This window comes from Dermacentor andersoni, chromosome 6, assembly GCF_023375885.2.
Source record: "Dermacentor andersoni chromosome 6, qqDerAnde1_hic_scaffold, whole genome shotgun sequence".
Lineage (NCBI taxonomy): Eukaryota > Metazoa > Arthropoda > Arachnida > Ixodida > Ixodidae > Dermacentor > Dermacentor andersoni.
Window position 1 is genome coordinate 3,526,046 of NC_092819.1, and position 24,159 is coordinate 3,550,204.

Below are 24,159 nucleotides of genomic sequence, written 5' to 3' on the forward strand. Positions count from 1 at the left end.
ACCGCCGCTTCAGCCGATGGTGAGCCAATCGCACGGGCAATCTCGCCAGCGTCCTTGGCAGCAGTGGACGCTGCCTTAACGGCATCGTCCAGCAAGGGGTTGGGAAGCTCCAGGAGTCGTGTCTGCATGGCGGGGTTGTTGATGCCGCAGACGAAACGGTCCCGGAGCAGCAAGTCCAGCTGGTCCCCGAAAACGCAGACACTCGCTAACCCTCGTAGCGCAGCAGCGAGCTTCCTGAGGATCTCTCCTTCTCAGCGGCTCCGGGTGAAGCGGAAACACTCCATTAGTGTGGACGGTGCTGGGTTGAAATGCTAGCGCGGTATGGCGAGCAGCTCACCCAGCATCTTAACATGCGGCGTGGCTAGCTTGAGAAGGTCGAGCAGGAGACTGAAGACATGGGCCCCGCAGCTGGCCAGGAAAAGGTCCCGCTGTTTGGCCTTGGGTGTGTCGTTTGCAAGGAATAACACGTGGACTTGTTCCTCGTAAACTGTCCAAACGGACCCATCTCCCTCGAACAGCTCAAGCCTTCTGTACAGCGGCATGGCGTCAGCAACAGGGGGCGGTGTTTGCGTCAGCGTTGTGTCAGCAACAGGGGGCGGCCCCCTGTTGCCGACGCCATGTTGCTGTACAGAAGGCTCGAACTGTTCGAGGGAGATGGCGGCGTGGGATGATCCGTGGGTACTCGTCGCCATTGTCACGATCCGCTCGGGTTCGTGAACAAGGAAGGGCTCAAGGCACCCTCCGTTAGACAGATGCTCCGCAGCGTAGTGGTGATGAAGATGACTGACCGCCGAGCAGCCGTGCTCGTCAGTGTTTATAGCGGTGCGGTGACCAATGTTGCCTACTGAGTCTGGCGGGCCAACGAAGATTATGCCGGAGGGGGCATCACATGCTTGTTACACTTAGATATTGTGTATTTTTTTTTGGGGGGGGGGGGAATGTTTTTAGAAAATAGGCAGTTCAGGGCGAGAATTGCTAATAGTTGCTGGAAATGGTATTTTTGTTCCATATTTCACTGAAAAGTTCGCGTCACATTTGGGAAGTCAATGCTGAAAAGTTAGTCAGACTTTAGCTTTGTACGTTTCCAAGCCGCTCCCTTGGGGAACTTAAGATTGCAAAAATTGCAGCGGGAACGGCAGTTCATCGGCGTATGCAGCAGAATTGCATCGGTGGTACAGTGCTAACACGCGCTTTTATTAACCCGTGTGTTTGGTGACTTCGCTGACTAGTGTACGCGTTTCCATCAATAAATTCACAATTACTCATCTTAAGGTGACTTTGACTGCACTTATTCGGCGATGTCACATGTATTCATCGGCAGAAAAGTCGCAACGGCATATGCAGACATCGCACCATGCGGATTTGTTTGATATAAGTCTGCACTAACGACGAGTGCTTATTATTGAGGTACAAAAGCAACATTACGGCAAGGGCATTACACGAGCTCCACTTCATGTAAATGGGGTTCATGGCATTTGTCTGTGGGAAGCACCTGGCACGTATGTGGACCATGTTGTCCCAAACGCCGGTAACATTGTGTTCATACCTGCTCTCAGAGAGATCAGCATCTTCCCTACAGCTGTCACTGCAGAAGTAGCCTGGCACCCGAAAAAAGGAGAAATCGCAGCCGCGAATTTCAGCCATCCTTGCTGCAAAGGGTTGTCATCTGCTACTGCTCCCACCCGTACTGTTGGAAGTGCCCGCTAGGTGGCTATCAGTGGCGCCTCTCCAGGCTGTGCGCTAGGTGTATAGTGGGAAGTGATCTTTTTGATTTTGTCTTGCGTCAGTCTTCCTTTACCATTAAGTAGCTCACCTTGAGGTCTCCTTTTTCTCCACAAGTGAGCGCAGGGCAGCTCCCATATGCTTATGTACAGGGTTGATACAGTCTTTTTTTATTTTTTGCACGTTTATTATTTTTGGCACTTTTACTGAATCTTTTTTCAGGGCATGAAATGTTCAGCTATTGCCATCTGAGAGCATAGTCGTGTAGCGTAGGTCATGCTTCTCTAATGACCGCTGGAACTAGTGCAAGGCTGCTTCCACTTCCATCTGGCCAGCCTTACAATCTGTTTTTCTGGTACAGTGGAGCGTGCTGGATGAGCCAAGCAGCATGTCGTTCCTCATTTTCTTTGGCCCACTGGTAAAGCCCAGGCAAGAGTTAGACAAATCAACAGGGTCTATCACGAGACCAGTGCACTTTTCAGTTATACACCAATGTGGGAGCTATGACCGCGAGTCAACCAGCTGCCGTCATAGATAACATCAACCTTTCCTGGTGGTTTGCCGAACCCCGCGTACAATTCTTTGACGCAAGCAATGCTAGCGGCCTCACACTCGGTAGCAGTCACACTACAACAGGCTTTTACCATAGCCTTCGTGTGTCCGTGGTAAGTCTTGTGGTGCACGCCACAATGCAAAACGTTCATAGTGGCGAAAAAGTCTGACAGAGCCGTTGCTCCCTCGCCGATGCTGCTGATGGCCTTCATTGCATGCAAGTTCAATTTGAAAGGCCCTACTTTGGCACCAGCCTCACCGGCTACCCTCGGAGACGAGAAACGCTCCTCAGACAAGTCGCAACTGTGATAAGAGAGCACGAGCTTCGAACACATCCCAAAGTCTCTACTTTCTGCCTTCAATAAGGTGATGCATTTTGTGCTGCACTCTGGTAAAGCGCAATCCCAAACAACATGCTTATCTTGGCTAAGTTCACAATGACAAATTCGGTGCTCTTTTCCTTGTTGTCACTCAGCTTGAATTTCCACTCTGTTGCACACTGCGATGCCAGGCGTTCCTTCAAGATAACTGCACTTCCCGCACGCTTGGCCGACTTGTCCACTGAATAGTACGCCACCTCAGTGTGGTCTTGGGTGCCGCTGGACACGCTGGCTGACGATCAGATGACACCAGGTCACAGAAGACCTATATAAACTTAGAGAAAGGAAACTGTACCTTCCACAGTGCAATGGAAATAAGAGTAGCGGTGGCGTTGTGAAATAAACTATGTGACCGAGAGATGGCGATAGCAAAATCGAAACTACTATCATCATTATGTAGTGAGCAATATGGCTGCTACGCCAGCAGCTGGTGGGCTCGTCGTGGTGCTTGCTGGCTGGTTTTGGGCACTTTGTTACCGCTTTCAGAGCTGTATTCATGTGTACAGTACTCTAACATGACTACACATATCTTTATTATGTCACCAGGTGACCAAGAGGCCTGAACTGGCAAAAAAAAAACATTTCAAACAAGTAAGCTTACATTATTTATTGTCAATGGTGAATGAAGCAGTACATGCCCGCAATTTTCGTACAGGTCAGGTGGAGGTAATGCTGTCAGTCACTGAGTTTACAACATACGGAAACACAGGTAGCCATCTATTTAATGAAATTTAAAGCTGAAATTGAGTTTTCTCATCGTGTTCGGCTAAAGCAGGGAAGTGAAGCTTCAGACAGTATTTATGCTGGGTTACCCTCATACCTGTATTGTGTACAGTGCTGCTTGACGTGCTTCACAGTATGTTGTCTGCATTTAACGATTTCAGCTATACAGTCGACGACCGAAAATTCGGACTCCACGGGGAACGTAATTAAGTCCAAACTATAGAATGTCCGAAAAAACGAGTGTATCTAAAAAAAATTATTATTTTAATTACGTTTGAAGGCCCCCGTGCATGGAAGGAGTAGTCGATTCATTGCTGCACGTACTTCCGCTTTCATGCAATCCACCTGTATTTCTGCCAGTTTTGTGTTGTTTCTGTAAGCCGATGCAAGGACTGCATAGCTCGAGTCAGATCCACATGTAAAGGCTCTGGAGCACATGGTGCATCAATCCGAGATAGGGTCGCAGTTTGACGGTGGGAGAACTTGCTCAATTGTTTCATTGTCGTTCAGTTCGGCACTCGATGACACTGCGCTGCTGACGTCTGCATTCTTCAAATGTAATGCAGCAGGAATTGGCACACCGCAGCCTAGCAGGTCATCAATGATGTCCGCATTTGAGCTCGTTGCAGTAGGCGGCAGTTCAGGCTCTTCAGTTGCGGAGCCGGGCTCATTCGGACTGCCACTCAAGACTCATTCGGAGTCGGAATGCGAGGGCACCATCGGAGCCATTTGACATGGACTGTCGATAACTTCACGAGAAAGACTTCTTGGAGCCAGCAGAGCGCTGTCTAGAACGCATACCGTATTTGCACGATAATAAGTTGACCTACTTTTTTTTTTAATTTGAAAATCTGAGGGGGGGGGGGGGGGGGGGTCGACTTACAATCAAAACCAAAACATGGCTCCGCCAAAAAAGTGAGATCAACGAGATATCAGGGGAGCTAAAACGTGGTTATCATTTTATGTTTGCTCTATGGCCCTACCTGTAGCTTTTCGCTATCCCGCACATTTGTTCGCTTTTTGGAAGGGTTTTTCAACATCTTTTAGACCTTTACAGTACACACAACACGCATGGGGGGGGGGGTGCTTCGATAGTTGATGGAAGTGCCGCTGTTCCATTTGCGGCGGCGCTTGTGGGGAGTATCGATAGTTCATGGAAGCGCAGACACCACTCACGTGTTTCTCTTTACCTGTAGCTCTTAGTTTGACGCGTTCCACTTTTCTGCCGGCTATGTGCTACTTGCATGCTTCTTCGGTCGTCATGAGTGCCCCAGGCCCACTAAACATTCGGCGCTCGTTCACAGCAGCGTTCAAGAGGGCTGCCATTCTTTATGCTGATGAAACAAATAACTTTGCTGCGGGCCGCAAGTTCGATGTTTCTGAATGGATGATGCGAGAGTGGTGACTGCAGCGAAGCAAAATTTTCACCTGTGACAGCAAGTGAAGAATTTCCCACGGGCCGAAGTCTAGACGCTTTCCGGAGCAGTAGGCCAAGCTTGCGGCATACGTTATTGAAATGCGTGATCGGTCCCTGCCAGTGAACTGCGACATGGTCATGAAACAAGCCTGGATCTTCGCCTTTTAAGGACCTGCTCTGCCGTGAATACAAGTGGCTGGTGGCAGAAGACCGTGAACTTACGCCAACTGGACCTGCCAAAAGAGCCTCCCTGACAGGTGCATGTGGTTGGGTGCATTCAGCGTGGGCTGCTCTTCCACAATATGTCATGGTGCGGTCGTTTGCCAAATGTGGAATTTCGTTGGACGATGATGCACTGTGGGACCTTAGCCCTGATGACAATGGCAGCACTAGTGAGGACGATTGCACAAGTGAAGATGAGTACTAGTCCAGTGACCATGCCAGCTGCTGATAAGTTTTTGTTATGAAATGCGCCCTCGGGTATGATGCTCTTTTCTTTTTTTTTCCTGTCACAGGCGATATGGGGGGTCGACTTACATTCAAGTCGATTTACAGTCATGTAAATACAGTAAAACTAACAAACAAGCACAGAATGCGGAACGCTGTCCGGAAAGCAAATCCAACAAGCAAGAGCGGACCATGCCTGCCATGCACGGTGGTGCCGGCATGTATGTGATGATCACAATGTTGATGCAATCTCACAATTCAGGCAAAGCCTCCAAGATTGGAATTTGCAGTTAAATCTCTGAGGCGCAGTGCTGCGACCAAGGCACTACCTCAGGGATTACCACCTAGCCTGTAATCTCTGAGGCTGCACTTGATGTCTCATATTTGTAAGGCCATGCTTGATGTCTCGTCAAAAGTTGCCAGAGGATATAATGTCGTCAGAGTCTGTGTATACTACAGCCAGGGGCGGATTCCGGATAATCGAATGTACAGCTGGCGGCTGTCCAAAATAGTGGTCGTCTTTATACATTTAGTCTATAGAGCCATCGGTGGTGCTGCAAAGCTGTCCGAATCACCGTGCATGTCTGAATTATCGGTGTCTGATTTATTGGTCAGCGACTGTATTGGCGACAGTGCTGCTTGACGTGTTTCATAGTCTGCGTTCAACAATTTCAGCTATATTTAAAAAAGAAACATAAAAAGTGCGTGGCAAAGGTGTACTGTCGGCAAGATAAGCTCGAGCTGCAATGTCCCATTGTTTTCATAGCACATTGGCGAGAGGCACAAAGTGTAGGGAGAAAGAACATTATGCTAAATTTGACATCACAAAATTGTGTGCTCTTGATATTTCTGCTGCACATTTAGTGTTCAGGTGCGGCAGTAAAGGCTTCGGCACAAGTGGAGTACTCGTAGGAAAGCGAGTAACGTTGTAGACACAACAGTGCTTACAAGGACCTCTGCAAATATTGTGTGAATAAGCAAGGACACTGAATAAATATATGAGTAAGGCCATTTAATTCTTATGGATCCTTGGAAAATGCAATTTACGGTTTTATGTTGAAAAACATCTTGGTTTGTGTATTCAAACAAATAAAAGAGGTTGCAAGGAGATGAACATTTCAATTGAGTAAGAGATGTGAGCAAAGGAAGCCTCAGCCTGGAGCCAGCGTTTCTACAAGCAAACATATTTGCGAGGGCCATGGCAAAAACAAGTTCCACGCCATTGTCCACAATACACCCCTTAGAGACAAGAACTTGCGAAAGCTTTTCAAAAACTGGACAATCGGCCGCTTTCTGTGTAAGTGCTGCTGGAACATCGCCCCCATCACCCATCGGCCCATAAAGCGGTGAAGGCGCTTTTGTGTTTCTTAAGGACGACGGGTTTGTGCGACCATCTGTGACTTATAATGCATTTTCTGTAAGACCACACGCGTCAGCGAACTCGCCGCAATTTCCTTCTTTCCTTCCCTCCTCTCTCTCCCTGTGATCTTTGTTTTCCCCTTTCCCTTTCCCCCGGTGTAGGGTAGCCAACTGGACGTTATTCTGGTTAACCTCCCTGCCTTCTACTTTTCTCTTCCCTCCTCCTCCACGCTGAGGGTTCCCTTACTCATCCACTATTGATTGGGTGAATGTAAAGTCAAATTTACACCGTGTATATTTCAAAAAGTTTTTGGGAAACACACTGCTCAGGTTTGTCATCAGCTGTTTGAAGAGAAAGAAAAAATTTTGTTAGTGATTTGTCGTGTTTGAGGAGTGTGGAGTAGGCCGGTTGTGTGCATTTGCCTTTTCTAGCTATCTCTTATGGTGCAGGGCTAGCCTAGTTATTGATTTCATGCAAACTGTACATGAGCTTTTGTAGTTCACAAATGTAAAATAATACGCATACACTAATCTAATTCTAATCCTAGCACTTACCATCTTAGTGTACACATTAAAAATAACTTAAATTGGACCATTAATATAGGGTTTTGTCATTAACAATGCTAATCACATGCTTGGGTACTTACGGTGCAATTTTTTTAAAGCACCATCTACTTTAAAATTACAGGTTTACACCACACTCAAAACTTGGAACGTGCATCTGCAATATGGGATCCCAGTTGCGTTAATCTTATTACTTTACTTGAACTACGGTGAAACCTTGTTAAACCATGGTTGGCCGGAGCTCGGAAAAAGTATGTACTAGATGGTAGTATTGCTTAACCGAAATAGTATGAGACCTCCCACTTGTCAAAAACGGAACACTGGGACAGTGCAATGAAGGGGCAAAAACATGCAGCATTTATTCACTTCGCTCGACAAAAGTTTATTATTTTTGTTTGATGCCGCGGCGGCCTAGCAGCGACGACAGTAGCCTCAAACTTACTGAAGCTGTGAGCCAGCTTTTCCGCCAGTCTTTTCGGCAAACACGCGCATGGCAGATTCCTTGTTGGCATTGCATATTCTCCATGCACAGGTGCGGTAGCGCTGCAGAAGTCGCGGGGCCCCTTTTTCATTGCGGGCTGCTGCTCCCATTGCAACGATTGCATAACACGCAGCTTCTGCCACTGTCCGTGCTGTCGTTTTCTGTGCGGTCCTCATGACTGTCATTAGGTGACACTTCGGCAACAACAGAGGCAACGATGACGAAAAGTCAAACCTCGCAGCCAACATCTCTGCGTGGTCGCAGCAGCGCTGCCGAGCAACTTCTTCGCATTCAAAATGCCACACACCATAGTCAACGGTAGAACCCTGTCGCATGCCAGTGACGACTTCTTCATGCCACTTTCGATAGCACAAATGATGTACAACTTCTCTTCTATGCTGAGCACCCGTTGCTTTTTTTACGAGCTTCGGCATGATGCACGATGCCACAACGCTCTGTGGCACAGTGCCGAAACAATGTTGATGTGGCTTCACGCACAAAAGCACAGGGCGCTTGGAGTCCGTTGTTCTGATCTCCGAGGCTTGTTGTTCTGCCGGACTGCCCGTTGGGAACGACGCACGCTGTAATTGCGTGACAAAAAGTGGAAACACATATTATGTGTTAACCGATACATACGCAGTAAGCTGGTGTGGTTTGTGGGGATTCGAAACGTATTATGTTCAATGGCCACTGAGTCGAGGATTTCACTTTACTACTTTTCAAATGAAACTACTGTTTAAGCTGGTACAGTTTAACGAAGTTTTACTGTAGTACAACATAACTCTGTTAGTTTCATTCTTTTTAATTATGACCACAATGTGAGTATAACCTTAATGGAAACTAACCTAGCATTTATTTCACTAGCTAACCTCCGCAAATTCATCTGTCTTTCACTATTTCATCAAATTTTCCATCACACCACACTTCACGACGACTTCATACTGCTGCCTCAGTACATTTCAAACCACGTCAATCATCACAGTAAGGTAGGAATTGATTCATACTATTTGAAGTCTTTCACTCTTTGATCCCCCATACATCTCAGGAATGGAACCACCTTCCCTTAAGTATTGTAGCCCATTACCGATAACAAACTTTTTTGCAAAACATTAGCTAACATTGTATAATCAGGAGAATCATTACGTTACCGGAACTCACCGCATTTTTTGTTTGTTTGCTTTACTCCGCTACATTGTAACCACTCCCCTCTTTGATGCCATATGACCCATGAGGGTATTTTAAATAAAAACTAAAATAATAAGATCAAGAGCGACTGCCAGAGTTTCAGTCAACACGAAGTTATCATTTCCTCAGAATTGCATTGATCGCTTTTGATCGTTTTAAAATTATTTGCATTTTCATGTAACAAATTAATGTTGTGAGGGAGCATGTGATACTTGGTGGTGATGCCCGTCAAGCTTATTTGCAAAGAGCACATGACAGAGTTTGTGCATTAGCACGTACGAGCTTGCTATATTGTTTCTGTATTGGTCGTCATGGCTATAACGACTAGACAAAAATACAAGTTGGCACTAAACATGTTACTTCTCCGGTTGTCATGAAATGCCCTTAATTGAAAGTAAGCTTCTATGTAAAATTTTAGAATTCTGCTTGGTACGATACAAAACTGCAGACTGCTGCTTTCCCGATTGGGCTCAAACCCTCTATCTGGTAAACTTACAAACATTTCACGGTGAGACACATAGTTCAAGAGGACCTGTTGTCACTATGGTGACTGTTGAGCTTCTTATGGCTTGGCATGGGCATCTTGCAGAGCAATAATTTCTCTTTTGTCCGTCTTACCAAAAAGGGAAATGATGACGCCATGACAATTATGCAAGCAAAAAAATGGCGAAACAAAAGTTAGTCCAATAAATGAACAGATCATGGTTCTAGGTGAAATGTTCAGAAACATACCTTGCATGGATTCTGGCCTGGTGGTGACACATTCACGGTTGACTTGTACATCCAGAGACAATGGAGTCTAAAGGGGTGAACAAATATGAGCAGCGTCATAGAGGCTGGACTCGAAAGAAAAAAGAGCCTCAATTACTATGGTGTAAGTGTAACACTAAGGGAATTTGTGATCGATGTATTACTAAGAACAGTGCACAAAACGCTCCATGACAGAAAAGCACACACGCACGCATAACACTGTTTTGAGAGTGTATTTCTTATAATGGGTGTCCTTGTGTGGGCTGTGCCTAGTGAAGCCTCGATTAGATGAAATTTTTTGCCAGATACAGTATAGCCTCCTTCATACTCTTTGGAAAATACCGTGAGAAAAAGCATATTAGCCAGGAAAACGTACGATCGGAAGTACCCCAACTAAAAAATTTGGCTCAACTATTGTTGACATCTACGTAATACGAATCATCGCGCGGATCGTTGCGGCACAAGACGCCGACGCGCATCGAGCTGGTGGTGGTGCTCCAGCAGCTGGAGACGCATTTTGTTTTTGTCCTATCGTGGGGTGTTTTAAGAGGGCGACAGGAAATCGAGCTGGATGATCTTTTCTTTTGGTGATCTTTTCGAGTCCACCGTGTAAATCCAAAGATAGTCTTGTGACAAGTCACTCGAAGCTATGAAGAGAGACCATTCGGCGCCTACGAACAGCATTCAAAATGAGGGGTCACTGTACAATATTTCCCAAAGATGGCACCCATGAACAACGGTCATCACCTGCACTCACTTTCGTTGGTCGTGCGACCACTGTGAATAGATCTGCACTGATTTGGTATGAAACCGTAACTTTATATAGTCACTGACACTCGACAGGACATGTCTCCAATTAGGCCTAACAGGCTAGACAGTATTGCCACTGGTGTGGCTATGATGAAAATTTCTTGCTAGGCAATGTGATAACGGGTCGCAAACTGTCGCGAAAAGCTTGTTGCTAATTACAGATGGTTCATAAGTAATCGGTTGTGGAATCATGCGTACAGGTTAAATAGATGTTTGTCGAAACAACGTTCGGGTCCGCGGTCGACCAGCTGGCAACTACTGCGAGCACGCGTGCCAAGTTTGTCTGTGTGCTTGCATGTGGGTAGAAAGCTGTGAAGGGGATACGCGGGTCGAAAAACGGCGATTTTCATCAGATAAGTCAGTTTTATGTTTTTGAATGTTTCAGCAAGATTGATCCCTCCTCTTTCACATATAAAGAAATCAGAGCCGTAAATGATTGGGAAATTATAAATAAACTCGGTGAAAGCACCCGAGGTGGCGAGAAAAGGTGCAAATCTGGCCCATTTTCCAGCGCGTGATGCGTCAAATCGCGGCGTCGCAAGCTATTGGGCTTGTGCAAGGCAGTAGGCCTGCGCTTTTTCTCTCCGAGATCGGCTTTGCCGCGTCACAATCTCTTGGGGATGTAATAATAAAAACAACATTTCACCGCTAAAACCGAGCGCTTTCGCTGGATTTCTAAATCACGTGGTGCGATTCCGGCCACGCCATTGGCTGCTAGCGCGCGACGCGGCCGCAGGTTGTCTGCTCTTTCTGCGACGCGCCGCTCTCTCGACGTGTTCCCAGGCTTTCAGGCATTTTTCTGCTCCTTGTTTCGATGGATCCCGTGAAGAAACGCTATTTTCGATCTCGAAAGTATCGGTCGAAGCACAAGTTCAAGGGGTCTCGCCGCAAAATCAAGCGGCGTGCAATGGAGACGTCCGCGGCAGCTAAGCCTAAGCTAGGTGACGGCGACGCTTTCGACGGTTCAGAGCCGGCCGGCCGCCCGAGTTTCGTTGACAGCGCATCGGAGAAAAAGTAGATAATCTTCGACAATCAAGATAGGAGCGGCGAGGAGACGGCAAGCACCTTTATCTGCGAGATCGGCGTCGGGAACGTGAGCGCCGCGGCATGTCCGGCGTGCGGACGGCGCGACCTTTTCATCCGTGAGTTGGCCAAAAAACGGAAACGACTCGCGTCGTTTTTGGGGTAGTGTTGCAACAATGCAGCGTGTACCACGTCCGTTATCTCGTCAACGTATTCGTTGCGGCGTGCATCTCCGGTAGACGACGCTAACGGTGGAGCGCGCCCTTCGGCCAGCCCAAGAGAAAGTTTCGCCGTGAATATCAAGGCAGTGGTTGCGGCGCGCGCATTTAGAGCTTTACACAATCAACTCGTCCGATTTTGTGCAGTTCTTGGTTTACCAAAACCGATGCACCATAAATCGTTCACCGCCATAACAAAGAAAGTGCACCTCGCTGCTACAAAAGCAGTGGCCGAACTTGGAGTTGGCTCGGAAAGTAACAGCGCAGGAAGTGGGTCAGCATGGTGCTCACGAAGACTCTATGAGAGAACAACATATGGCGCAGGTGAATTCTAAAGTAGTGCACTGGATCTAGATACCCTGGCCTGCATTATGTGCAATTTTTATATAGATTTCAGCGCTACAACACAAATAAAGAACTTTTATAACTTTCAATCGTGTTTTTCTCAGCTTCATATTTTTGGCCAAACATGGCTTTTGTGCACGGCATTTGATGTACACCTGGCCACAAAAGTTTACAGACCACGGGATGTTAGAAAACGTTCAATACCCGGGCAGCTTGTAGTAGTAGCGAGTAAAACTGTATACGAAAATGTTGTTAGCATATTCTAGTCGAGGCGCGAAATGCAAATACCAGGCTGCATTGTGAGGTTGCGGAGATATTGAGCTTTTTCTCACATTTCACGGTCCGTAATATTTTGTGGCCGGGTGTACTTATTGTGGTCCAATCAAGACCAAATTTGGTGTGCATCATCTTTAAGATGTGTAGAATGCACTGATCTAGATTTTAGTGCAACCAGTTTATTTTTAAGAATGGAAATGTTCAATACCCTTGGGTACCAGTCACTGAAAACGAAGCATCAGATATGAAATTCTCTCAAAACGTTGCCTGTCAAGGGAATTGCATTATCTTGGTTATTAGCACTCAGTGGAGTGTTAGGGACAAGAAAAGCCATTTTGCACTGCTATATCATGCCAACTGCTAGGTCCTGTAGCTGCACAAACATGCACTGTTTTTCACTTATGCATGGCACTTAGGACATGAAAGCATCAAGCTATCCTAAAACTAAAAACAGATTTGGAATGAGGATATCAAGCTATATAAGTGGTACAATTTTCATTTGTCTAGCATTAATATTTAAAAAAAAGGTTTCTGAGGAGCGTCTCCCCTGAAGTGCACGAATCTATGTGCGTACACAGACTCGTGTATCCGATACGATCCGCATGTCTCTCAGTGCCTAATCGGCCCGATCTTTACATATGCTTCCGTGCTTTCTACACGTGCTGCTTTTGTTGTTGCCTCTGTTCGACACCGATAATCATTTCAATCAGTCCAGTCAACCTGGTTGAACTTTCTACCGATAGATATCGCTAGCCGAGGGATCGCTGAGCGCATCAAGGCATCGACCACGGCTGAGTCATTCGCTGTGGGTAGTGGTTATTCGAGAGATAGAATATTTGAGAAATAAAATACCAGATATTCAGTTGGCAAATCAAATTATTAGAGCATTTGCTATTCGATTCTAATTCAACGATTCGAGTATTCACACACCCCAGTTATGAGTGGTCTGAACTCTATTCACCTGCTGCGTTCTAAATCTCACAATAACATTTGTAAATGTCCGCCAATTGAACATATTTAGGGAAAGCGCTGAATCCGGAGTGTTTTAATAAAACTCTTTCCTTACCACGGGGAAATTGGCTGTTTTTTGTATGGTTTAGTTAGGAATTTTTTGTGCAACAGCTACTAAGTTTAGTCTCATGCATTACAATAAAGTGAAGGTAAATGAATGTGCTTTCAAATAGTGTTTATTTTAAAAAATACAGAAACATTTATTCACATAAAAAAATTCTTAAACAAAAAAAATTTCAAAAATAAATTGAGTAAGGTGTAATATCTCTGGCAAAAATTTTTTTAGCAAAATTCCAAAATATACAAATTGTTGGTATATCACTAGGCAACATTTCTTTAAAAATTATACCCATACATTAAGTACTCTTTAAGTTATGAAATATTACAAGACACATAATGAAATATTCAATTTCTTGATTGGTCCTACTTACGATTTCTTTTTTCAAGGAAAAGATTAACTTATAGCACTACATTATATGCCAAAACGTGTGTATTAAATGCACATTGCAAAAGCACATTCGAAAAAAAAAAACAGTAATAACAAAATGCATACTAAATAAGCAAACACAAATAATTAATGAAACTCAGTGCAAGCTTCCTTAATGATTAACTTATATTTTCAGAGCGAAAAATTTTACAAAGCTTATCACAGATACAATATAGTTAACACTCCATAGCAGAATATCACAGCAAAATTGAAAGTCACAGCTCAATAACAATAACGATAGCTGCTTTGGACCGCTACTGAGCATCATCCCCCGGTCAATGCCCGGATCTCTCTGGGGTCGGAACTCCACGATTCTTTGAGCTGGTGGAAGCACGTCTTGCCCAAATGAAGTGGACACCCAAGAAATAAAGAAAATAATATTTTGGACACCAACAGGGCAATTGAACCGGCTCTAGATATTCATACACAAAGTGGACGGCGAATCCGAAACTCATCTGTGGGTCACAACTGATGTTTCCGGCTGATCGGCTGCATCTTCCTAATCTCAGCTGAACTCCAACAATGCGACATAGATGTCCGAGTCATCTGTGCTCGATGAGCCTAAAAGATCACTTGCCGGATCGTCGGAATCGAGCGAAACTGCGATCTTTCGAGCGTGCACGGTTGCGGATGTCGACTACATCGCCCCGCTCAAGTGCACGTCAACCTTTGAGCTCACACGCCCTTTAAATATCGCCGCCACGCTGTAAAAATGTGAACCATGCAGAAACGGAAGCTCTACTTTGGATACAATCACCGAGATGGCACCACGAGTCCAGGGGCGCAGCGGCTTTTTTTAAATGCACGCTCAAAAACTTCGTTCACCGGTGAACGATGCCTAGTACCGTGGTAAGGAAAGAGTTAAGTCCATAAATGATTATGCATATTGGAAGCACCCTGTAAATCCTGTGAAGGCAACCACTGCTTTTTCATAGTGACAGAGCCCACGCATAATACAGCCAATTTGAGCCACTCGTATGCAGTCCATGCCTGTTACAATGGATCCATGTACAACATACTTTCAGATATAACAGACTATTCTTCTCATTTAGTTTGGTCTGCCTTTATTATCACTGCAACAAATTTCGATATTAATGGACCTGCTTATAGCGGACTATCCACTAAAATGAACAAACTTTTGGGCAACTTTTTTCTTGATGGTTTAAATACAACACACTTTGCTGCAGCGAAGCATGCATGAGGCAGTGCACTGCAAGCCACTATTTCTGATCACCTGTGGAATTTGCGAAAATGCACTTTTCTTTAAGGAAAAAAATTATGCAGATCCCATGCACTGTGGGAATCAATGTAAGCGAAGCTTTCTGTGCTGTTTGCTTTGATTGATGATAATAAGCGGTGATGTTGACGGCGAATGTTTAATTTCTCCAACGTTTTGTCAACACCAGAGTGGTGAGTTGATGTTAAACGTTACCTTGCGTGCACCACTGCTGTTTGTCTGCATAGTACACAAAACACAAATTGAGAGGTGTTTGCTTGAGGCGTTGTTGTGCACCATATTTCATAACCTCTGAGAGGGTTGAGCATTGTCATTGCCTCACATGGCACATTGCATCGTGGCAGAAGCATTAAACTTGAATTGGCTTATGGGACTGTACGTGCCAAGACCACAATCGGATTACGAGGCAAGCTGTAGTGGCACACTCCGGATTAATTCTGGCACTGTGGTGTTCTTTAACGTGTCCCTAAATCAAAGTGCATGAGCATTTTTTATTTCGACCCCGTCAAAACGCGGCTGCCTCTGTTAAATCCACAGCTTTGAGCAATGCCATAGCTACAAAGCTATCATGGCAGGTGCAGAAGCGTTGATTTGACCTGCGACCGCTTCCATTGTGTCGCCTATATCCTGCAGTGTGCTTTAATTAATGTGGCTCTGCTTCTGCATGCCCTGCGTAAGTTGTCCGCCAGACATATTTGCATGCTTTTATTTTTCAGTAATTGCAGAAACACACCGTACCTTGAACTTACGTTTATCCAGCGTTTTCTTGCCTTCTTGCATCACCGGAGTTGAACTTGCCTTATACCGCAGCTCTGGTTCAAGCCACAGATCTGATAGTGTTCGTCGCTTGTTGTGAAAAATAAAATTAGGACATTAGTTTATATTACTGGTCATTGTTCTGTGTGAAAAACAAACTGTAGCCACCGTTTGTGTCATTGGCAGTGTCAAAGGGATTGGGCCAGGCGGCCGGCACGACAGCACCGGTCGCTGTTTTACCGGCTGTTAATCTTGCCATTGTGCAAGTCACATTGTGTGGGTAGGTATATGTTCTAATACAGGGAAACTGTCATTTGTAGGTAGTGGAATAGAGGGGTGTAAATTCAAGCGCATTTGGATTTGAACGACAAGGAAATGATGGTGGTGCCTCCTCATCCATTGTGTACTGCAGGAGGCGCAGAACATCATGGCCCTGACCAATGTGGACACTCCTCTAAAAGGTGGCCTCAACACGCCCCTGCACGAGACTGAGCTTAGTGGAGCAGCAACACCCAAGAAGGGGAGTGCAGCACTGACGCCAAACAGCCTCATTGTCACACCGTTTCGGACGCCTAGCAGTGGAGCCACAGAGGGTGAGGCCTCTTTTTCACTGCATAACCAGCTTGCACAGCGCACACAAGCTGGCATTGATGTTTTCTTGTTTGCAATGCAGTCTTCGTGTCCTTGTAGCAGTAGCCCATGTTCAGGTGTGCTGCAGCAGCGGGACTGCTCACAAAATTTGTATTCCAGCTTGCTAATTAAAGACAACCCCCTTGACCTCAACCTAAAAATCTAAAAGGTGAGACCAGAGGCCACTGTGGCTCTTGCAATGGAACTCCAGGGGCTTCCACCCGAATGTGCCTGAATCTAACGAAATTGCAGTGGTGAACTCAAAACACCTGATGTCTCCTTCTGCAAAAACCCCACCTAATCGAGGAATGCATATCTTATTACAAGACCCAAATTGTTGCCGCTGCAACTCGGCTGCAACAAAATCTTGTGCTGCTAATGCAACCTTGTACCAGGTATAAACGCAGCTATGTTAGCAAAATCTGATTGTCCATAGTGCAAAATAGATGCACGGTAAAGGAGTAGTGACAGGAATATTTACGACTCTTTATTTCTTGCAATAAATGAAGGTCCTGGACCTTGAAACTATAAGAAAGATACTGTCAAGCCTCTGAGCACGCTAAATTATTTACTATGCAGTTGAACCCGCTTATAACATTATTCAAGTTCTAACAAAATCCCATTGTTATAACACAGTTGCAAAAAAAGCAGAGAGGACAAACATAAAAATATCCTACTTAGACAAAAACAAGTCCAGTTGAACCCACTTATAGCACTATCGGTTTTAACCATACATTTAAAACTTGGTGTTATAAAATTCTTGATATAACTAAGTGATTCACCTTTTATAACTTCTGGTGTATGAACAATGTGTGTTAATAAAAGAAAGTGTTTTTAAACTCAATTTCAACGAAACGAAATTTCACTGCAGCTGCGAAAGGATACGGAGCAATGAATGGAAACTTCCACGGACACAGATGGTGAAATGGTTGAATTAAAAAGTGCCTGCTTGCAAATGCACCTCTCAAATAGCGTTCCCCATGCAACCAAGAGCAATTGCTGAAGAGGAGCAGCGTCATGTTTATTTATTTATTTATTTATTTATTTATTTATTTACAGTACACCCCGCAGTGCCGAAGCATTATAGCAGGAGAGTGGGTACAACATGAAGTGACTAGCACGAGAATATAATCATACAAAAGGGAGGGATGACAAAGGAGCAATGCATCAAGATAAAGATAAGTACATGAAAAAAGTATATGAAAAACAGTACAAGAAAAAAGTTCATTCAGCCTGCAGTCATTGGTTTGGAAGACGATTGAGACGATTGCAATTACAAATCATTGATTAGTCTTAAAAATGCATCCTGAGGAGCACTCACAACTTCAACTGGCAACTTATTCCATTCAGAAATACTGCGGGGAAAAAAAGAAAACTTCATATAGTTCATTTTGCAGGAAATTCCACGTATTTTGAAACTGTGGTCTCTTCTGTTTGAGATATAGTGGGGTGCTTTAAGGTATTTTAGCTTGTCAATGCCTGTCACGTCAGTGTATATTGCGTGCAGAAGTTTCAGTCGGTGCTTCTGGCGTCTTATCTGTAGCGGCTCTAGTCCAATGTGTTTCTTTATTGCTGTTATGCTTGCGTGTCTGGAGTACTGCTTTGATATAAACCTGGCAGCGCAGTTTTGTATGCCTTCTAACTTATCAATCAGGTACCGCTGGTGGGGATCCCACAAGGCGGTGGCATATTCTAATTGCGGCCTTACCAGCGACTTATATGCGATGGTTTTAAGAATCTGAGGGGCAGTTCCAAGGGTTCGTATAAGTAGGCTAAGCATTTTCCCGGCTTTCCTGATGGTCACATCAATATGGCTGGAAAAGGACAGATCAGCAGTTAGATGAACACCTAAATATTTAATTTCCTTTAACTTCAGGCACAGGACAGCACTGTCCTGTGCGTTTCCTGCCTTCTGTCGCCTTGCACTGCCCCTTCACTCGCCCAAATGTAAATTCTTCTGCCTTCGGTAAAGCTCGGGGTAAAAACGTTGAATGCGAACAAGCAAGTACTCCAGCCCTATGTGCCTCCCCTGTGAGTGCGCATCAGTGGCGGAATAAAGAACATTACGTGCTCTCACCGCCCTGATATAGTTCACAAAACAAAATTAAAATGAGCAGAATATCAAACCTACGAAGTGGCCCTTCCTTAATGGGAAAATAAAAGAAAACTAATTTCAGCTGCACTAGTAAATGACTTACACAATAGCCCCTCTTACCATGAGAAGAGGCTTTGTAAGCCAGAAGAGGGGCTAGAACCAAGGACTCCACCTTGGATTTTGCGCTCATAGATGCTGATGGCGACTGCTCAGCCCCAGATAACTTGTCTTCGGTGCAGTTGTACTACATTTCATCCTAGAAGAGCGAAGACTAGCAAATTTCAAGAGCTTTTACAGGTTCACAGCGGGCCAAGTACAAAAAAGCACTTTGAAATCTGTCAAGTGAAGATAGTTCTGGTATTGCGGCGCAACATTTATTGAGGACTGTGACCTTCATTTGCTGTTCTAATAATCTACTTAATACCACAACGTTGAAGAGTGTTTCTCTTTCTGGTGTCCCTTTGATGCTCCTTGCGTGGCTTTGCACAGCAGCACCGGTAGCATGTCGCTGTTAATGCATGATCACCGCTACCGTCGTAACTTGCTATGACGAATCACTTATACTGCTCCAATTATTATGAGTAAATGATTATCTGAACTAAAGAGAACACTAAACTATATTTAGTTTTTCTGTGTACGCTTTCGTGGAAGGCTCCAAACCTGCTCCAAACGCAGCAGTGGGTGCCCCAAAATTAGATTTTCACTGCTGCAGTGGCTGCTCCAAAACGCTGAAGGGCATTCCCACCACTGTCTTGGGGTAAAACTCAATAATTCCCAATTTTTGCACCCAAAACAATGTTTTGTGAAAATCGGCTTAAACTTGGTTTCTCACCAAAGTCTGCCATTTCGTCAAGGGTGCTAAACTAATAATAATTGCAAATGTTGCCTAACTAATCAACAATGCCCATCATCTGTGAGCAAATGGTCAAGATATATCATTATTAGTAACATGCTTTCATGAACATGGTAGTATGCCTCTTTTTCACTTAACACTCAAGTGAAAATTGGCAAGTAAAATATATGCAACGCCTGCCAGCCTTGAGTGAGAAAAAGGTTTTTGCTTTTTTGTAGCGATCCTTACATGAATATGACAATGGCACATAGCATTGCATTTCTTGCACATTGGGTACGTGTAAATGGCAGTAACGCACTAGGAAGTGAAAGAACACAGCGTTCACATTGCTCTGCATTTTGAATGGTATCTGTGACGTTGAAAGGACAGTTACTCAACTGTGCCGAGTTGAAAGAAGGGCGGCTGATTCAGCTAGATGGTATACCATTAATTTTGTTGCAAGAACATCTAGCAGGAATCGGTAAGCCAGGACGACAACTGACAAGGGGCTCTATTCTGGACATTCCACCATTTTCTTTGAGGCGTGATGTAGGTGCGACGGATACAAAGTGGTTCTGATGATCCCCTCTCAGTAAAAATAAAGCAGCAAGCTCAACGCGCACATTTGTTCAGTCATAAACGCCTCTCACTTCCGCCATCTGCTACACTTACTAGGACGTGTCTTTAAGAAATTAAATGAGTCGTCACATATTGGCGCTTACGCCCTTGTTTTCTACCTTGAGACTTCAAAAGCAACTGACCAGTTATACTATCTCATTAAACACAAGTTGCAGAAGGTTTGTAATGGTCAATACTATTTCAAATAAACGCATCTTTCAAAAAGAATGATGGCCAAAAACACAAATGCCAACACCACTCGAGAATGACATAAGCACTTATAAGCACGAATTATGAACAAAATAATCTTTTTGGCCCCAAACAACAGGGATACACATGCCGCTTGGCCACCATTGCATATGGTTGCTCATTAGCATATTTTGGGCGGCTCGTCACTCCACAAATTAAGGCGGCAAATCTCTGCAATGGTATCAACATCAAATTGTTGTTTACAAAACAGCCCTTCCTGTGACATTACTGACATTTCATCACCCAATCAACAAGCTGAATGGAGGCTATCAGAGAATGCCACCACACACTATTCACAAACTTGCAAATACATTGCATGGGTTTCTGGCCTCTGCCATGTTTTTTTTTTTTCTTTTTCTTTTTTTTTTTTTTTTTTTTTTACGTGCCAGTATGGCAGTATAGCTGCTAAAGACCAGAAAAATGTTTCCTTCGAAACCGTTTACAGCTCCACATCACATTTCGTCAAAAGTGCAGCAAAGTTTCTTGCAATGGTTCCATTTCCAGGCACTAATTTAAAAAGACGCGCTTCTCTGCAGTCAATCAGAGAGCCACCATGCACGTCGAGAATAGAGCCTAAGGATGAAAGGCCCAACAGCTCCAGGATGGACATGGACAAAATCGTACGTCGCACATATCCAAGACGGGCTAGCCTTGTGCCGCACCATTGACAAAGACATGCCAGAGGTGGACAAGGTTGGCCATGTATTGAATGGCATAGCTGACGATGCCTTCAACATACTGTAAGCACTGCAGCACGGTCGATTCCATCATAACAGAATGCCGTCGGTTCGAACAAGTGAAAAGCCGGCGCATTACTCAGCGCTTTACCAGACTCCCGAACACGGCTGCGACATCCTCATGCGAAGATCCCGTGATGCTCCCTCTGTTTTCGACACCTAACAACCTAACTAGTATTGTTTGCCAAGAGCTCGAAGCCATGGCACCAGCCGCTTATCAGGCACATGCTCACAACCATTTGGCTACAATATCCCTCATTCAAGCCATTGTCCATCATGAGTTTGCAAATATGGGCCTTCTACAAGTCACCTGTCACACACTTCAGCCCATGTGAGCTTCCAGTCCTCACACTGAACACTACACCGCCCCAATTGTTGCTGCTGCCGCCTCCACTCCCCGATTCACACCCCGCTACAGAAACCCATCTGAGTGGAGTACACCAGACAATCAACCAATCTGTTTTTCTTGCTCTCGCGTCGGCCACATTTCAGGCCACTGCCACAATCGTTGGTATTACCGACCAAGCTTCCCCGGTGAACGCCGCCAGGATCATGGCCCCTCTTCTAGCACAATTCTAGCTTCTAGCCAATTCTAGCTCTGTGTTTCTCTGGTTGAACTCTATGCCACCAGGTGGCTGCACCGCTCCAGCCGCTCACGTTTACGCCCCCGCACATCTGGCAATTTGCCCAAACCGCCCCATTTGCCGGAATAGTGGACATGCTAAGTCTCTATTAAAGATGCTTGTGATTTTCTAGGTGATATAGAAAGTTTCAATATATGCAATAATTCGATATATTCATGTTCAATATATCGAGGTTTGACTATATATATATGCTACTGTGGGTTGGATGATTCCCTTTGACACAATTACCATGTGCTCTATGAATTAGTTCAGAAAGTGCGTCTATACTGTTTGGTGCTGAAGTTTATTACCTGCATACACATAAGCTTTTTTTCTTAGAATACAGTAGACTTCAATTATGCAACTCTGGTGAATTATTGGGTTAATTGAATCCCGACCGAAGGTCCCGCCTGGCACCCATACACTTCAAGGTGCCCAAACGTTCCTTATTCAGATCCTAAAATTGGCCTTCGTCAGATAATTTTAACTTTACTAGTCCGCACGCACGGGCACTAACGCATATGGTGACACCAATGACAACCCCTTTAGTGGCAGTGGCAGTCTCGGTGTAGCATAGGGGATAGTGAGAGCATTGAACATGCGTCATCTCCCGTCAAAAACACCTATTTTCAACCTACCGGAGGAAGATTTTCAAGCAATAACGGTAGCTGAAAATGTATGATTATGGTATTTACCTGATTCTAATGTGCACTTTTTGTTTTCCAAGGAAATTGTGCCGGAAATTGCGTGCGTTGTGCAATCGAATATGAAAACAAAACTAGCTTTCCAGTGTTTGTACGCTTTACAGCATCACATTGCTCTACTGTGGAGAAGCTGACTTTAAAACTGGCAGCAAAGCTGACTTAAGGAAACCGGCTGCCATTCTAAAAAATTGGGTGTGTGTTAGATTTCTACTTTGGTTAAAAGTTTTATGTCATTTCTATGTTGATTTTCTACTTTGGACACATAGAAAGTTGTTGCATGTCCGATTTGGAGGCATGGTAAGCTCAAGCCAATACTACGAAATGAATCTCCGGTGTTTCGATGTTCTTTGCATCTTGTTTAATTCAACCCGCCAGATAATTCAATCAATTTCATCAGTCCTGTCAGGGTTGCATTAACGGAAGTCGATGGTAAACAAATCAAGTAAAGTCATTTTTGTCAGCATTCCTGGTACCATGTATTAGGGATATTGATTAGACTCCAGGGTGCTCACTTAGCTGACAAATGAGTGAATTGCAGCACTAGCTCTACCACTTACCCAGGAATGACGCCACGAGGTGCCAGGACACCGGGAACCGCAACTGTTTCCACGTCACAGACCAGCGCAACACCTCTGAGAGACAAGCTGAACATCAACCCAGAAGATCACCTTGATTTTGACTCCAGTCAGTCAGCAAAGCACTTCCAGGTTAGAATTTCTGTGCAGCCCGTATCAGGTCTTTACTTTGTATGCATGAATTTTACAGAAGTACTGACTCAGACTTTTTTTGTCTGGGCTGCTTTCCTTTGTTCCACAGCCTGTCGAGTTCATAACAGTAGTATGAAGCCTCAATGCCTCAAATGCGCAAGTAATCGCAAATTATAATATTTAATGCAATGAATTAAAAACGAGCACCAAATGGAGCCTGACTGCGGATATGCTGATCAAGGCCACATCATGAAAATTGAGGAGTCGTGTTGATGTGCTATCACCGATGCATGGCTTGCACCTATGGTAAAAGTTTCACTGGGATTGTCTTCCTGAAAGCTTTAGACAATAGAATAATAGAGCACAGAACGTGAAAAGGCTGTGGCACATTCTGAGGGAAGAGCAGAGGACTAAGCTTATCCTGTGTTGAATGCAGACAAGTGAAAAAGTGGCTGATGTGGTATGCATGCAACTTTTGGTGAGACGGCCATGGTGTGGCTTGGAACCACTTCACCTGGCTAACTGATGTGTGCTTGTGGTTTGTGACACCACATGACAGCTGTATCCAATCTTTATGATGTAACGAGAGGCCCTTGTCAACGCACCCTAAGCCAAAGTTTTCAGTTCAAACTTGATAGTAAGACAAGCTTTCTTCGCATTTCTTTTTTATAACAAATGAAAAGCGCAACCAAACAACGAATAATATGGAATACTAGTGTCACTGTTAAAAGGAAATGTACAGATTTGGATAAAGGATGACATGCCATAACTGTGGCTTACCTTCTGCATGAAGAAACTGTATGTGCAGTGTGTGTTCTAATAGTGTGCAGTGTGTGGTCAGCATGTGGTCGAATAGTTTGTGCATTGGGCTGAGGTGCTGAGGTACCAGGGTTCAAAATCAACCATTGGACCAACCTGAGTCACTGAGTATGTGCCAATGTCTGCATGCGTGCTGTTGTTCAACATGGGTCACTGTGATGCGGGACTGGGTAGACACCGCTGTTAGAGGAAACCCTTTGACATTGACTTGGAGCACTGGGTATGTGCCACCTGGTCCATACCGGTCTTCAATGAATCTGTTTGATGCCAACTTGAGTGACTGGGTATGGGCCAGTAGGTGTGTGCCGCTCCTCATGAACATATTTGACGCCAACTTGGGTAACTAGGTTTGTGCCACTGGGAATGTGCCACTCTACAATAGCACAAAAGATCCCTTAAATT

General features: G+C 44.7%; 1 protein-coding gene across 1 annotated transcript in view; it reads left to right on the forward strand.

Moving 5' to 3' along the window:
- Window positions 1-24,159, forward strand: part of Cdc5 (cell division cycle protein 21) — a 145,347-nt gene that overhangs the window by 48,873 nt on the left and 72,315 nt on the right. Inside the window, exons 7-8 of the mRNA XM_050170303.2 lie at window positions 16,156-16,336; window positions 22,793-22,938. Of these exons, the coding sequence (XP_050026260.1) occupies window positions 16,156-16,336; window positions 22,793-22,938 (327 nt within the window). The remainder of the gene's footprint in view (window positions 1-16,155; window positions 16,337-22,792; window positions 22,939-24,159) is intronic.